The sequence below is a fragment of the Musca domestica genome, unplaced genomic scaffold, assembly GCF_030504385.1.
Source record: "Musca domestica strain aabys unplaced genomic scaffold, Musca_domestica.polishedcontigs.V.1.1 15, whole genome shotgun sequence".
NCBI lineage: Eukaryota > Metazoa > Arthropoda > Insecta > Diptera > Muscidae > Musca > Musca domestica.
In genome coordinates this window covers 15,738,980-15,757,122 of record NW_026712207.1, presented here as the reverse complement: position 1 = coordinate 15,757,122, position 18,143 = coordinate 15,738,980, and the positions used below count along the sequence as shown (strand labels likewise).

The following is an 18,143-nucleotide window of genomic DNA, read 5'->3' as shown; positions in this document are numbered from 1 at the left end:
CAACACTGGAAGAGGGAAGTCTTATGGGCGGGTAAAGTTGCTCAGATAACAACCACAGCCACAGCCGTAGAATTTTCACTTTCTTTTTCTCCTGCCGTTTTTTTCGAGTTTTAATATTTTTCCTTTTATATTGAATGAGATTGAGATTGTTCATCCAAAAGCACTCATACCCTAAAGGTGGTTTACTAAAGCTTTTATTGCTTTTCTTCGATTCGCATTTTATTATTGCAATCCGAAAAAACGCCTCAAAAGAAATATTTAGTATTAAATTTTTAACATTAATTTTGAAAGTCTTTGAAATGTTTAAGTTTTGGTAGGTAGTACTCTATAGAAAGTTTAAAAGTCATAAATGCTCTACAAGATTGTGTCTCAAAGAAATGGACACAAAATTAGAACTGGCCTCGAATAACAGCCAATTTTGCCTAACAGAGACAACTCCCTTGGTTCTTTCACCTCTTCTTCTTTCATTGTTCACTTACAATTCAGGGAGATATTGCTAAAGTAAAAGTTCTGATTCCTAACAAAAATACCTATTTCAAGCCTTGTTACCAACGAATACAATGGAACAAATGCTGTGAAATAGTACTTATTTATTGACTTTTCGTATCCAAAGTGTAACTACTTATTTCAACAAGTTTTTATTAAAGAAATGTATAGTTGACCCAATTTGTAATACATTTGTTTGTTGAGTTGGCTTCTGAGATATAGATTCAGATTTTGTCTATGGAAGATTAAGATTTCCCGCTAGAGAGTGGGAAAGGTCACCCTCATCCTCAAGATTCTTTTTTCCAAGGAAAGCCGTAGCACAATATTTCCCTACATTCAACGTTAGACGCCATCTATCGAAGTACCGATGGAGGACATTGAGGTTCTCGTTAACACGCCTATTGAAGATGTATAACATCAGGTCAAGGCACACCTGCCAAGACCGGGCGGCTGCTAGAGAGTCGCTCACCAACTTTAATCCTGAAAAATCGATCCCTAAGAAAACTAGCGACCATTCTACAGGATTGTCTGTCAAGTCCATACCATCGTGTCAGACAGAGTCAAAAGCCCTGGCGATATCTAGGGAGACGACTATAGTTCCGTACTTCCTGTCAAAGCCTTTGCCAACAAAGCTACTAAAAGCCATTAAGGCATGGGTCGAAAATACCAGACATAAAAACAAACTTACAATCCCGTAGAATTCTCATATCTTCCACGGGTTTTCTTATCCTTGTCAGAAAAAAGGATTCAAAATAGGCCTGTTGTAACCACGCTGAGAGGGGTCAGAACCCCGCTTCAGTATCGGAACGATTTTGGTATCCTTTAATGGCGTAGGAAAGTACCCTAGATTAAGGCAATGATTCAAAAGGTTTGTCATTAACAGTTAATGAATCTCCAATCTCCTCAAACGCAAAGCTCACTTGGCGCTGAAAAAAATCGTCGACCAATACTCCCCTGCACATGGTCGGCCAACATCCCAGCTCTATGTTCTTGAAACTGACCCTAGCACCAGTGGCGTCCACGAGAGGACTGACAGAGTCTCGAGATGCAAGACCGGCCATTCGCTTGACCTTGCAATAGGTCTTGGAAACCGTAATTCCTTCGAGAAAGTCCTTATACCGATCGTTTTCGAATCGGCGAGTGTTGGCTTCGATGATCTGGTCGAGGCTGCCGTGAGCACTAGTTGTCGGTCTGAGATATAGGCATTAAATTCACTCTTTATTCACATCTCTTTATCGATCTGCAATTTTTTCATGTTTCCTAGTTCTGACCACAATAAAACAAATGGTTTAGTTTTTTGGGCAACTATTGAACCCAATAGCTGGTACACTCACTAGCCGTAATCTCATTATCAAATAAAGAGGTTATTAAACGGATTATTTTAACTAAAACTGTTCCTGGGAAGTGCCCACTAAGATGTCGTTAAAAAATCAATAAATAAGTTCATAAAGGCAAAGGCATAAAGGATTTATAAAGAGAGAGAGAGAGGGGGTGTCAGTAAAACAGAGAAAAAATAAAGATATTTTAATATATTTTTATTTTATTTTTTTATTTTTTTTATTTTTTTTTATTTTTTTATTTAAATTTGTGTTCAATTTTTGAGGTAAAAATTAAAATAAAATAAAATTCCTTTAATTTTCCTTTGGTTTACTACATTTCTCTCTACCTTCATTAACACCTTCTGAAACAAAGAAAAAATACTTTTGTTTGAGTCTTTGCGTATTAAATTTAAACTTATCTTGACGGACGGCTAAATCTCCCAAAATTTGAAACGACTTCCATATTTTATACACACTTTGCCGGTGACAGTATTTCTATCACTCCTTTATGTCAAAATTATAAATTTCAAAGAAATTGGAAGGTGTATCTGAATTTAGTTGAATTTCACAAACAATTTTTCACTTTAATTTCCACAAAACAATCAATATTCATAACAGATGCTTCCCCTATTTCATTTTTACACTTTGCAACATTTCTCGCAATATTAGATACATCGGACCGTTTCGCCTGGTACTTCTCCCTACAACCCTTCAACATTTAAAAATATCATAATCCACAGTATAACCGAGTGAAGTCTATATAGTAGTTAGAATTTTGCACATCGTAATATTTGGATCAAACTGAGGTCAGGTGCCCAAACACCTTATGGAATTTCTCCCAAATTTTTTGTAAATCTACATTTTATCTTGTGGAACTATTATTATTATGAAGGACATGAAAAGGAGATAAGTCCATAGCTATTGCAAGAAACATCGCCTACTTCGAATACCCACCTCTAAAAAAGCGTATTAAAATAATATCACGAATTGGATATATAAAAGAGAATTTAATTTATTTTTTTATATCTCACGAACTAAACGCCCTTTTTCTGGAATTTGCATGATAAGTATTTAAATTCTAAAAATATTTATTAACTTGTACTTGTGGTTTAGTGTCCATTATTATTGACATTTTGCGGCAGTTTGGAATAGTTCTCAATATTTGTTTATTCTCTTAACAAAAACGAACACACAAAGCACCCACAAACAAAAAATCGAATTTTTTACTAACTGATTCTGAACCATTTGCGCGCTACTTTATTATTCAGTGTTGATTGCTATCAGGGGCTTTTTGCCCGCTCTCTCTCCCAATTGATATTCACTCATTTGGAAACATATTTTTTTTGCATTATTTATTCATCAGCGTTTCCTCTGCTTTCCGCATTTTAATTTCATATTCAATTTCAAAACTAAATCTCCGTTGGTCGCGTTGGAATGCGTCGTCCTTTTCAGAGTCAGATTTCAGTTTTTTGCTATCTCTCTGTTCTTCATTTTTTAATTTTCTCCATATCCGTTTATGTTTTTAATATCTTTTCCATTCTCTCGACATCAAATTTTTGTTTCCTCTATTGCTTATCTGTGTGGATTTTGTTGTAGGATTTTTATTTATCTAAATACTTAACCGAAAACAACAGCAACAGCAACACCATCGCCGTTGCCGTTGCCATCATACCGTTGATTAGTTTTTATTTAAATCACTAACAACACATTTGGTACGCTTGTCAGCTTTGGAATACAAGTGCGCGCACACACACACACATCAAATACTTTCACTTACCCAATCAAACTCGCACAAAATCGATTTCCTCTATTTCAGAATTTTGTTCACCATTTTTTAAGCGGAAATCAATTTTCATGGTAATATTTTTTTTGGATTGGGGGGAGCATTTCTAAGCGAAAAATGTTTATTATTGCTATGCAGGCAGTAAATTGATCAATAAATACCAGTGTAGGCACAGTGGCCCAAGAAAAAATTGTAATACAAATTTCATTAGAAATTAGGGAAAACAAAAAATATATTTCAATTTTGCGGACAAACCTTATCCCAAGTTTTTAATCGCAATGTAAACTCTTTTTGGTTACATATTCAGTTGGGTATTTCACAATTTTGTTGTTTATTTTTCGTTTCATATAAAACTTTCTTGTAAAGAATTGGTGATTTGGTGAATAAAAATATACCTACTGAGGATATTCAACATTTACTAATTTCTGAGTGCGTTGCTTAAAAGTATAACTTGTGTGGCTGCACAGATATCGAAACCCACTCAATCTAAACAAAATTCTGATCTCACACTTTTTTTAGAGGTAAGGGTATTACGTCCTTGTGCATTTGTTTGTAACATGGAGAAAAAAGCGAGATAGACCCATAGTTGCTTTTAAGGATCTTCGTAGAATCACTTTCTGAGTCAATTTATGCATGTCAGTCCGTCCGTCTGTCCATCTATTATTGTGAACAAAATGCAGGTCGCATTTATTATCCGATTCAGATGAAATATTCCATACAATATTTGATTGGCCCAAGGACAAATCCTATTGGAATTGAATCGGTCAATTTTAGATACAGATTCCACCTATATCTTCAAACGATTTTGGGTTAATTGTGCACCAAATGGCCAATATCAGTCCAAATAACCTGAATTTTGGCACACCCAAATTTTCTGAAAATGTCTTCAGATATAGCTACAGGGTGAGATAAAAAAAACTGCAACCAACTTCAGACTGCTGTCATTTCTAAGCGACTCGTCCGACAGCTGTTAACATTATTCCAGTGTAAGCTCAGTATGTTGTTTACAAGCGTACACAAGCATTTTGCTGAGAATTTTCCAGAAAAAAAGTTCTTCGTGACGGAATTCAAGCGTGATAGTGTGATTTCTTTATATTTGGCTGGCAAATCACAAGTGGCTATCGTTAGAGCACCCCGGCATTTAAATGTGAATAAATGTTTTGTGTCTCGTACCATCGCTCGGTACCGTGATACTGGTAGCATAGCAACAGCAACATCAGCAGAAATGGTTCGAAAAGTTACGAAGCGACTCGATCGAAACCCGTGTCGTAGTGGCCGAAAAATGTATCGTGAGATGAACATATCGCATTGTTCCATTCGGAAAATATTGAAAAATGAGCTCGCGGTGTACCTTCGGTTGGCCACCAGATCTCAAGCGCCGGCCATGGTGATTGTGTGGGCTGCCATGACAGCCGATGGTCGCCCTTCGCTCGTATTAATCGACCGTGGCATTAGAAGAAATGCCGAATATTATCGCAAAAATATTTAGGAGGGTGTACTAAAGCCTTGGGTACGCAATTCCGTTTGTGACTCTCAAAAAAATCATACCCGAAGAAATTATACATATTCTTGATCAGCAGAAAATTCCATGTGATTTATCGATGTCCCTCCGTTTGTCTGTGAAATTCACTCTAGCTTCTGAACAAAACGAAGTAGGTCTATAAATTACTCAGAGATGTGTTTAGTCTGCAGTCCTTTTGGTATTGAAAATGGGCTACCGACAGATTTGAAGTTTTTGGGTGTTTTAGTCACAATTTTAAGCCGAATTTGCTGTAAATCGGCAGCATATGTTCGCATTATATAAGAAGCATTCTTATATATAAATGTCGGTATAGGTCTAAATTTTGGTATAGTCCTCATATAACTGTACCTCCCCATATTCGGTATTTTGATTCATTTAGCGCTATTATCCACTGGAATTGTTTCAAATTTCTTATTGTAACTTCGTAATAGGTGCTACAGCCTGTGACCATGTGTATGTCCACGTCTCTATGTCAAAAAAATTACATATTCAGGTGCAGGTCTTTGTATTGCCACCACATAACGGTACATCCCTATATCCGGTATTTTGATGATGGAATTATTTCAAAATTCGTATTTAAAGTTGAAAGTGTGAAATAAAATTGAATATGCAGATCCACGTCTTCAAATATATCCAATACCTGTATTTTGTTGTTTTTGTGACATTATTCTACGGATTTGTTTCAAGTTTCCAATCGCTTTAATTTTTCGCTATGGCCTATAACAAAAATTGTCTATGCAGGTCCATGCCTTCGTTTAGGTCCCTATATAACAGTAACTCGCTATATTCGTTATTTTTATGACTCAAGAAGTATTTTTCAACGGATTGTTATGAAAATTTGCAAACTCCTTCCAAGTGGCAGAGGTTATTCAAGGTTCGGCACGGTAAAATTTGCTGTTTTTAACTTGTTTCTCTTTCTTATTTTTTCTCTTTGTTTTATGTTTTTAAGAAATAAAGCATTATTTTGTAATGTAAAACATAGACTTTTAACATTGCATTGTAATGAGTTATTCCAATTCTAAGCCTCCAGTTTGTTTGAGTCATAACTGACTGTAATTCATATTTTGAACAGATCACATATTGTCTAAAACAATTTTGATGACAGATTAAACTTGTTTTTCATTTCACGCGATACCTTATTTGAATTTAACCTAAATTTTCCCAAATTTTCGAAGACTATATATCTATTTTACATTTGTATTGGAGTTTCAACTCAAATGATTAACCCTAGAATAAACATAAATAGCTCAACTTGAACTCAATTTGGAGTATACAATTCCTGTTAAATATCTTTAATAGTGCTGGGGCTTGGTTAAGACTTCCCGTTCCATTTTCGATTTGCTGACGTTAATTTCATTAAAAATCAGTACATGTTTCTCTTTTTGGGAAAAACTTTTCATTTCCATATGAATTCTGAGTAGTAGTAGTAGTAGTAGCTGTTCGCTACATATTCATGCGTGATGGGCATATCCTTGTGGTTGTGCAAATACATATGTGAATGGAATGCCAGTTCGTGTGACTGTGTGGGTGTACGTCTACATCTGGGTATAGTTTAGATTTGAAGAAAAGACCTTGTGTTTGTTTTTATTTTGGTATTTTAGTTAATAGTTAATTGCTGGATGTGATAGCTTGAGAAAGGGTTGCGGAAATTGCTTGTATTCTAATAACGTAAGGGTCGCAAGTCATGTTTTGCCGGAGAAATGTGAGCGACGTGGGGTGGGGATGAAAGTTCAAATTATCATTCCAAGATATATTTAATCAAAACATTAAACTTCGTATTAATATTTCTATTGAGGGTCATATTTTAGGTTTCCCATGTTATTTTAAAGGATATACTTGTGGGTGTATAGGTTTTATATCTCTTTTGCTTTTATTTCCCATTTAGTTCAGGTCGAGGCAAGAGACTATTCGCGTGCTCTCAGTAACTACAATTCTTTCTCTAATACATATGAAGACATTGATACTCTATTGACTCCCATATACACAAACACATACGGCTCACTACAGGTTAAGATAAAAAAAAAATGTAGCAAGCCCAATGCCAGAAAAGGTGCACATCTTCAGCTGACTTCTTTGTCAAGTAAACATGATCATTTTGTGTATTTACAAACTGCTGGACAACGAATGTTTTCTCATCGGAGACAGAGAAAACCAAATTCGACAGTTCACCACTTTCGACCAAGCGAAACAAATCTTTAGCTCTTTTGAGTCTATTTTTTGTCTATTGCGGTGTACGTTCTGGAACTTTTTGGAATTTAAATGACTTTACCCCGAGCTTATTTTTCAATATTTGCCGAATAGAATATTGCGATATGTTCAGCTCACTAGCCATTTTTCGGCCACTGCGACTCGGGTTACTTTCCGAACCATTTCTGCTGATATTGCTGTTTTCTTCCGTCCACTTCCTTGACGTCGATCTACGCTGCCAGTATCACGATAACGAGCGATGGTACGAGACACAAAAGATTTATTCACATTTAAATGCTGCAGTGCTCTAACGATAGCCACTTGTGGTTTTCCAGCCAAATATAAAGAAACGCTTGAATTCCATCACGAATAACTTTTTTTCTAGAAAATGCTCACCAAAATGCTTTTGTACGCAATATAATGAGCTTTCACTGGAATAATTTTAACAGATGTCGGACGAGTGGCTTTGAAATGACAGCAATCTGAAGTTGGTTCCAGTTTTTTTCATCTCACCCTCTATGATTTTGATTGTATTGTTCTGAAAAAATTCATATAAAACTTCTTACAACACCTGACGCATACCACATAATGTGCGCCACATCATTTTGCCGAATCATACCATTAATTTATTAATCCTTTAAGTTTTGTTCTTGAATCAATTAATTTATTTTTTTCTGACACATTTCACAAACATGCATGGCAAAACTACCCCTTAATCTAAAATTACTAATGATTTTATTTCATGTGGGTTGTCAGTTGAAAGATTTAAAATAAAATTTTATTGTATGATTGGCAAATTTTGAAAATTAAAATCAAAACTAAGACACGTTTCGTATTCTGAATCATGTTATCTGGGATCTGATTCAAAAAATTCAATTGAGTGTAAAAGCTTAAATTAGGAAAATGTTTTGTTTTATTTAAAGAATCAATTAAGAATGCAATTAAAACCAGTAAAGAAAGTCCTAAAGTCGAGCGGGGCCGATTTTATGATACCCTACACCACTTTGCTAATTTAGTTGAGCTCCACTTAATAATTAAAAGTTTTTATGGGAGAATTCAATCATACACGCTATGATTAAAATTATAATTTAAAATTCAAATGACTAAATATGCCGAAGCATTTGTATCTTTTAAATTCGGACTTGCATTGCCCATTTGGTGCGAAATTAATTTGAAATCGGATAAAGATATATATGGGAGCTATATCCAAATCTGAACCGATCTCGATAAAATTTGGCAAAGATATTTCTGAGCTGTATTTGATATATTTCCCTGAATATCGTTGTTACGGAGTGCATATTACGGCTGTGGGTAACAAATACAATATATATATATAAGTTATATATGGGAGATATATCCAAATCTGAACCGATCTCGATAAAATTTAGCAAAGGTATTTCTGAGCTGCATTTGACATATTTCCCCAAATATTAGTGTTACAGAGTGCATATTACGGCTGCGGAGGACAAAAATAACAAATCGGATGAACAATATATATGGGAGCTATAGCTATATCTAAACCGATTTCGATAAAATTTGGCATACATATTTTCAGGCCTAATTTGGTTGTATGTGCAAAATTCCATACTATTCGGGCTGATATTACACGTTTGGTGTACAATAAAAGGCAAATCTGACGAAGATATATATGAGAGCTATATCTAAATTTTTAACGATTATCTGCAATTTCAATAGGGTTCGTCCTTGGGCCAAACAAATGTTGTTTGCAAAATTTCATCTCAATCGGATAATAAATGCGACCTGCATTTTGTTCACAAGAATACATGGACAGACGGACGGACGGACTGACATGCATAAATCAACTCAGAAAATGATTCTATGCGGATCATCAAAAGGAACTATGGGTCTATCTCATTTCCTTTTGCCTGTTACAAACAAATGCACAAAGACATAATACCCTGACCACCTTGTGGTGTAGGGTATAAAAATACCTGCGTGGGAGGAGTATTTTTCTATATCCCAGTATTATATTTCTTGGCTTCGGAAAACGAAATTCTTCCTTTAAAGACTGACAAACGTTCCCTATTATTGTCATTTCGGTCTATTTTCTATTTCTTCACGTGGACTAATTATTTTTTTTTTAAATCCCCCATCTTCATATCACCACCCAGCCTAATATAACCCAATCTATGTAATTTTATCTAATCTAAAGCAATTTACAACCACCCTTTTTATTATTATTTATGAACCTACTACTTAAGGACAACCTTTTGCCAGATATGACCAAAAAAGAAATATGCCATTAAAATGTTATGCTTATTTTGCAAAATTTTAAATGTTTACTAAATTATGTTTAGGATCTAAACAATTTACCCCCTGCTCTCAAGTAATTTTTTTTTCTTTTTTCTGTTCTCTTTATTCACAGGTCGATCCAAAAGTAGCATTTCCCCGAAGAACACATCCCAAAGTAAGTACAAAATAATAGATAATAATAAGAAAGCTCATAAAAAGAAATATATATTTTTTTTGGGTTAATGCTAAAATAAACCGAAAATGTGAAATGAAAAAAAATTTAAGTCGACACAGAAGAAAAAAAAAACAGCAATGCAAATCGCCAAGTGCTTTGCAAATACAACGTATGTTTTTGGAAATTAAGAATTCTGCGAAAAAGCCTACGCTTGGTTAGGTGGGATAATAACGTCTCCAGGGTATTTTAATAGGTTAATATTATTGTTGGTGTAGACATGTTTTCCTCAGTATTGCTTAAATGTCATGTCGTTTTTCTCAATTAGTCGTTGACGAGTTTGTGCTGCAGAAGGGAATTAAATAAAATGCAGCACAGTTAAAAACAGGGTTGCGGAGTCTAAGTCAAGCACTTTTTCTGAAGTCCTAAAAATGAGTTGGAATCTGAGTCTTTTCAAAAATGGCTCATCTCCTAAGTCTTGGTTAAGGGTAAAATAGGGTCAAAATTATATGTTTTTGCGATTTTTACATACCCTGAAATTTTTTTTAAAGATTGTTTTTCAAACACTTGCAGGCCATGAATCGCTAGTCTATCGAAATAATATGGTTTATACAAAAATAATTTCAAAGACTTCCGTGCTGTATATAAGTTGTTAATTTTTACAAGATATTTATTTTCCGGATCTCACCGGTTATATAAATCGTGCTAATTTTTGAAGACCTTCACCCAAATGGTTACAGGTGACAGGCTTGAAGAAGGCTTGAAGACAGGAAAACAGCAAAAGTGCCTCAAAAAAAAAAAAAAAAAAAATTTAGGCCTTAGCTCTGCATCAAACCCGTAATATCTCGCTTTCCTTCTTGTACCTCCCCCTTAATCGTCACAATTTCATAAAAAACGATATAAGGATGTCATTCTTCGTAGAATCACCTTCTGAGTCGATTTATGCATGTCTGTCCGTCCGTCTGTCCATGTATTTTTGTGTAAAAATGCCCAAGGACGAACTGTATTGAATTAGGTGAGAATCGGTTCAAATTTAGATTTAGCTCCCATACATATCTTCAACCGATTTCGGGTTTATTGTGCACCAAATGACCAATATCAGCCGAAATTACCTCATTTTTGACGATTGAGGGGGAGGTACAAGAAGGAAAGCGAGATATTACGGATTTGATGCAGAGCTAAGGCCTAAAACTTTTTTTTGAGGCACTTATGCTGTGCTAATTTTTGAAAACCTTCACCCAAATGGCTACAGGTGACAGGATCGAAGAAGGCTTGAAGACAGGAAAACAGCAAAAGTGTCTCAAAAAAAAGTTTTAGGCCTTAGCTCTGCATCAAACCCGTAATATCTCGCATTCCTTCTTGTACCTCCCCCTCAATCGTCACAATTTCATAAAAAACGATATAAGGATGTCATTCTTCGTAGAATCACTTTCTGAGTCTTATGCATGTCTGTCCGTCCGTCTGTCCATGTATTTTTGTGAACAAAATACCCTAGGACGAACCCTATTGAAATTGGTGAGAATCGGTTTAAATTTAGATTTAGCTCCCATACATATCTTCAACCGATTTCGGGTTTATTGTGCACCAAATGGCCAATATCTGTCAGAAATGACCTCATTTTGGTACATCCTACCGAATTCAGTCTAGAAGCAAGTACATCAAATTTGGAGAAAATCGATTCAGATATAGTTATAGTTACCATATATATGTTTCATCTGATTAGGTGTTTAAGTCCCTCACATTCGTTATATGTACCCCATAAGAATTATATTTGGTACCAGATATAAGATACAACCCAGAAATACATCTGCCAAATTGTATCAAGATCGGTTCAGATTTGAATATAGCTCCCATATATTCTTCAATCGATTCCGGGTTAATTGTGCACCAAAAGTCCAATATCAGCACATATAGACTGAATTTTGGCACATCCGACCAGAAACAAGTACCTCAAATTTGTTGAAAATCCGTTCAAATTTAGTTATAGCTCCCATATACATGTTTCATCCGATTTGGGGTTTTAAGTCCCTCACATGCATAATATGCACTCTGGTAACAACCTTAGATACAGCTCAGAGATAATTGCTTACAATTTTGTCAAGATCGGTTCAGATTTGGATATAGCTCTCATATATGTCTTTATCCGATATCAGGTTCATTGTGGATCAAGTAATGGCCAATATCAGCTCAAATGGACTGAGTTTTAGTACATACGACGAAATTCAGCCTAAATGCAAGTGCTTAACATTTTGGTAAAAATCGGTTCAGATATAGGTATAGCTCCCATTTATATGCTCGAAAATATCTTTGACCATTTAATGACTATCTCAGAAATAAACGTGGATTTTTAAAGTAATTTTACAAAGGAACTTCCAGCCAATAAACTTTGGTTTTTTTAAGAAATATTTTCAAAGGACCTTCGTGGATTTCTTAAACATTTTTTTCAAAGAACTTTCAATTTTTTTCAAAGTTCGTTCGTGGATTTTTTGAATAATTTTTTCAAAGGACTTTAGAAGTAATAAACGTGTATTTTTTTAAATAATATTAAAAATATTTTTTTAAAGGACCAACTCAACAATAAACGTGAATTTTTTAAAGAAATTTTTCAAAGGACCATCTCAACAATAAAAGTTGATTTTTTAAAGACCATTTCAACAATAAACTTGGATTTTTTAAAGAATTTTTTCAAACGAAAATCAGAGCAGCAAACGTAGAAACGGCAACAATAGCACTGGTATTTCTCAAGATGGCCGAGGCCAAGGAAGCGGTACTCAAACCAATGGCCCATGAGGTGTAACTCTTTAGCTTGATAACTTCATAGGCAGAGTCTACGACTTGCTTGTGCACCTCACCATATATATGCTCGAAAATATCTTTGCCAAATTTTATGGAGATCGGCTAGAAGTTTATATACCTTCGATACACACTTTTTCCGGTTTTACGTTTATTGTCCACCATATATGTAATATTAGCCCAACTTGAATAGATTTTTTCCTGTCCAACCGAAATTTACCATTTTGGCGAAACTAGATCCAGTCTATTGCTCCAATAAATATTTTTTTAATATAATCGCTATCGAAGTCATATTATGCACAATACAGCAATGTTTTTTGGATCATAGATCCCCAATATCACCTTTTTTGTTACGAGAGCTCTACTAAATACGCATAGTGGTGTAGGGTATCATAAAGTCGCCCTTGCTCGACTTTTGACCTTGTTTTACTGGTTTCAATTGCAGAAAGGATTTAAAGAAATTGTACTCATATTTAAGTCTCTCAAAAAATAAAAACGATAACAAATGCGGAAATCATGTTCACAAATATCCGAATTTGTTATCATTTTACACCATTTTCATAGATTCGTATTTTAAAGGTAGTCAAATTTCTAACATTGCCACCTTTTCCGTCAGCCGAAAGTTTATTTTCGTGTTATCATTTTGCTGCTCTGCATCGCTGCCAACTGAAACGAAAGTTGGGGTTATTCTTAGAAAATTATGTAATTTTATTATTTTTATTACCCCAGTACAAATGTTCGCTGATGATGTTTGCTTATTTATGTGAGTTTGTGTGTGTGTTTATGTGTGACGGTATGTGCATTAGGTGAGATTGTATATTTTAAATAACAACATATTCTGGCATTTAAAAACATAAATCCTCCAGTAAAATGACTGCTTATGAAAATTACAAAAAAGAAGAAAAAAAAAAATTAAAATTATTAACTTTAACCAACATGCATACACCCACCATCAAACAAAAATGTACATACAGGGTGAAAAACAAAGATGTATACAAATTAGTTTATTAAGAAATGTTTGCTGTGAGATCATTTAGTTAAAAATCCAGTCTTTGGTCTTCAACGAAGGATGGCAAAATTGGTGCAGCAATTAACTTTTCCTATAGTTTCGAATTAAAAACGAAATGTTATTCTTGCATCCATTGTCTCCACCTTTTACGGTTAGCCTGTAAATTGTAAACGACCTTGTAAGTAATCCTCATGAAATCCTCATTCTCACACATATTTAAACAGATCTGTTTATGCAATAATAAAATAAAATGAAAACCTTAATTTCAACAAGCCATACTCTTAGAGGTCGCAAGGTTTTTCATTGCCCCCTCAAGTGTTCAACTTTTCATCGTTCACCACCACGGCCACCCGCACCATCGCCGCTCACATTACCGTGTACGCATTTTCACTGGGGTCGTTTCATTCCACAATGCCGCGCGACATAACCGAAAGACAGACAGACAGTCAGATAGCTATAGAGGCAAGAGCATTATCAGCGGCCGACGAAGAAACGAAGGAACGGAAATGCCACAAAAACAGCATGTTGTTGTGGCTAAAAAAGAGGATTCTTGAAAAATAAAACACATACAGCCAGGAACAGCAACAACACCGACATCATGGACGGCATTAAGTTCGCTCATTCACAAGGAGACATCAACGGCAACATACGCAGTAGACATACGACTCAACGCGGTTGCCTCCGCTGACATTATAGCGAAAAGTGCGAAAAAATATTGCCACAAAATGTTGGTGAAATGCTGGTGTTTTTCATCCATTCCCCGGCAGCGCCAGTATCTGCAGTCGTTGACGGTGGTGCTTTTTGGCCCTTATATCTCCTTAGTGTCTTTCCTTTTCTCTGGGCTGTCGTTGTTATTGCTGCTGCTGATGTTGTTGTATATTCAAGCATCACCAGCAGGAATGTTAACAGATTTGGTGCTCTGTGTTTTCTCCTTCTTCCGAGAACGAATGGGAAAAAAACTTCAAGCGTTTAAGAAAATAAATGCCAGTTAAAAGAAAAAAAAAATAAAGGACTAAAGAAGACATTTAAAAACATTCATACACATGGAAAAAAGCACGCACTTGCAAACGCTTGCTCACACACTCATCCTCACTCTCACTCTCGGCCCATTTAATACCCACCCGCCTCGGTGTTTTTGTGCCAAGCCCGATATAAATTTCAAAATGTTTTTAACGCAGCTTTCGAACATAAAATGCAGATGAGCCAAAACACTTTAGCCGCAAAATGATGTTCTCCCACCGTTAGCTGATTTTTATCTAATTTTTAAATAGTCATAATAATTGGCTATAACGACAGAATATTGTCCTTAAATTGGCATTGCCATGGGGAATGGAGTTTTCTTTTTTGGAAATTTATAGTTGAAAATTTTGTTGAAAGTGCAAAAAATATGGGGGATATGATTTTGAAGTTGAAGATATATTATCTTATTTGCTGTACAACGCAAAACGGTATTTAAGGGTTGTGGAATGGGTTGAGAGTTCAAAAGCGGTGGAGGCATACATTGGATGTTCTGTAGTATAAGACAATTAAAACGAGTAAAAAAGCAGACGAACTTTTAATACCCTCTAGCATTTTGAAGGATTTTGAATAATTTCAAAAAATCCATCGAAAAATACCAATTACATGAAAATCGTTATATGGGTGATGTACGAAGATGTGGATCTGCATAGATAATTTTTTGTCATAGGCTGTAGTGTCTATTCTGAACTTCAAATACGTTATTTGAAACAATTCCGTTGGATAATGTCGCTAATACCATGAAATTTTAAACAATTCCGATGAACAATGTTGCTAATATCATCAAAATACCAGATAAAGGCAGGTACTGTTATATGTGAGCTATACAAAGACGTGGACCTGTATAGAAAATTTTCTGCCATAGGTTGTAGTACTCATTATGAGCTTCAAACTTTAAATACGAAATTTGAAAAAAAATCCTGTCAAAAATGTCGCTAAAGTAATCAAAATACCGAATATCGGGGGGTACGTTATATGGGGGCTATACGTTATCATGGACCTATATAAACAATTCTCTTCCAGGGGGTAAAGTACTCAGAAGGAACTACTTGTGAGGAATTTCAGACAATTCCATGGAAAATATGGCTAAAATCATCAAAATACTGAATATTGGGGGGGAGGTATTGTTTTGACTCTAACGTGATTACAACAGACAAACGGACGAGCAGGAATGAATTGTCTTAGAAATTTACGCTGATCAAGAATATATATACCTTGATTATTTCGATGAGTTACAAACCAAATGACGAACTTATTATACGCTTCATATGTATGGTAGATTTTATAAAAACAGATAAATTTGTCGGGATCGAACTTTTAATACCATCCACCATTTGGAAAAAAAATTTAGAAAATGACGTTTGAAAATGCCGCTAAAATTATTAATATAACGATTATGGTACAGTTGTATTTCGGCTTCGTCAGAACGTGGGTCTGTGGGTCTAACCATCTTCCTGAGAAGGTTGTATCTACTGTGAACTCCGAATAACAATTTTGAGATAATTCCGTTGAATAATTTGGCTAAAATCAGCCAAATAATAAATATCGGAAAGTACCCATTTAAAAATTCAAGCGCCAGATTTAGGAAGATTGCCGGATAAACTACAGATTCAATTCGTGAAGGACTGCAATTTATCGCGGGCTTTGGAATTTTTCTTGATTCCTTTCATGAACCCCATTTTTTAGGGCTTACATCGGATGGGTTCGTAAAGGTGACTTTGTATCTTCCGAAACCTTTCAAAATCTGCCTCATTTTAAAAATAGCTCTTGGTAATTACCGCCTTGGGCAGAAATCAACTTCAGGACATTTGCAATCTATCAAGTCTACCCATAAATCTGGCTGTTGGGTAGCCTAATTGTCTCAAGAAAAGAAAATCGAAAGTTTTTCCGTTTCTGACCAATATCTTCTGCTTTGAGATGTTCTTCTAAAATTGTCATATTTTAAACCCATTGTGTTTTTGGTTATGTTTATTTCAGATGAGTTTTTGTTTTGCTATTCATATACCTTGATCGAACAGAAAGCTTTACAAAATATAGGTTACGCTTCAGGTGTGAGAACACCTCATCCACTTCATATGATTTTCTGAGCAAAGTCAGTGAAATATCAGATATTTCTGTAGGCTATTAAGCAGAGTTTTTTACAACTTTAAGATCCTTCAAATTATTGGAATAAGGGACAAAAAGGTTTCTAAAATTCCAATATCATTATGTAACAAATTCCCTCAATTTCCGTGAATTTCGAACTGCCAAAAAGTTGGTGGTGGCATTTATATTTTTTATGAGCTGTTAATGAAGTTTCGCTTTTTTCCCCATTTTATTTCATGGAATACTCCTTCCCACAATTAAATTTGTAATTTTTGTGGTGGTTTTGTGGAAAACTTATTTTCCCTCCCCCTCCCCACGCAAATCAAATCTATTTTCATTTTGCGCAACTTATTCAGCATTTTTGATTTGGAATTCACACCCAAAACCCAACTGGGGCTGGCGGCAACATTTTTTTTTTTCAAGTTATTAAGCGGATTATTTTAATTTTCCCCACCACAGTTATGCATTTCATAAAATGCGGGCAATAATAGCAACAACAACGACGACAAAAACGAGGAAAAGGAAAACGACAAAAAAAAACTGCTGATTATCAGTTTGTAATTTTATGATGGTGTTTATTTGTTTGAATTAATGTATTCATCAGTGGCCGTTGTTGTCATTTTCTGCATTTTAATTAAACGCTGTTACATATTTCGAAACAGAAACCGAAACACAAAAACGAAAAAAAAAAAACAAAAATTGAATTGTTGACAGTTTTTGCGATTCGTTTATTGATTTGATTTACACTTTTTTAATAGTGAGCCCGAGCTCTTAATGAATTTCATTGTTAACAAAATGAGTGCGTGAAAAAATGAGTGAGTGAAAAAATGTTCGCCGAGTTTAGTTAAATATTTTAATGAAGGAAATTAGAAAATGTGCCTTAGAAATAAATTAAATATTTTTTTTATATTTCAATGATTTTACTCAGATTTAGATAGTTGTGATTTGAAAATTAAGACTTGAATAACAAAAGTTAAAAGTTATCAATGTTCGCCAAAAAGATATGTACAGGGTGAGATGGAAAAAACTGCAACCAACTTCAGACAGCTGTCATTTCTAAGCCACTCGTCCGACAGCTGTTGAAATTATTCCAGTGACAGCTCATTATATTGTTTAAAAGCATACAAAAGCATTTTTGGGAGAATTTTCCAGAAAAAAAGTTATTCGTGATGGAATTCAAGCGTGATATTGTGATTTCTTTATATTTGGCCGGAAAACCACAAGTGGCAAACGTTAGGACACTCCAGGATTTAAATGTGAATAAGTTTTTTTGTGTCTCGTACCATCGCTCGTTACCGTGATACTTGTAGCGTAGCCCGATGTCAAGGAAGTTGACGGAAGAAAACAGCAACATCAGCAGAAATGGGTCGAATAGTAAAGAAGCGACTTGATCGACACCCGCGTCGCAGTGGCCGAAAATGGCTCGTGAGTTCAACATATCGCAATATTCCATTCGGCAAATATTGAAAAATGATCTCGGAGTATAGTTATTGAAATTCCAAAAAGTGCAAGAACAG

The 18,143-nt window shown here is 35.0% G+C and overlaps 1 protein-coding gene across 6 annotated transcripts in view; it reads left to right on the top strand.

Annotated features, from left to right (window-relative positions):
- LOC101897588 (RNA-binding protein Musashi homolog Rbp6) overlaps nt 1-18,143 on the top strand; it is an 824,018-nt gene that overhangs the window by 279,137 nt on the left and 526,738 nt on the right. For all 6 annotated transcript variants that reach the window (XM_059119712.1, XM_059119713.1, XM_059119711.1 and 3 more), the window contains exon 6: nt 9,684-9,725. In XM_059119712.1, coding sequence (XP_058975695.1) covers nt 9,684-9,725 — 42 coding nt within the window. The remainder of the gene's footprint in view (nt 1-9,683; nt 9,726-18,143) is intronic.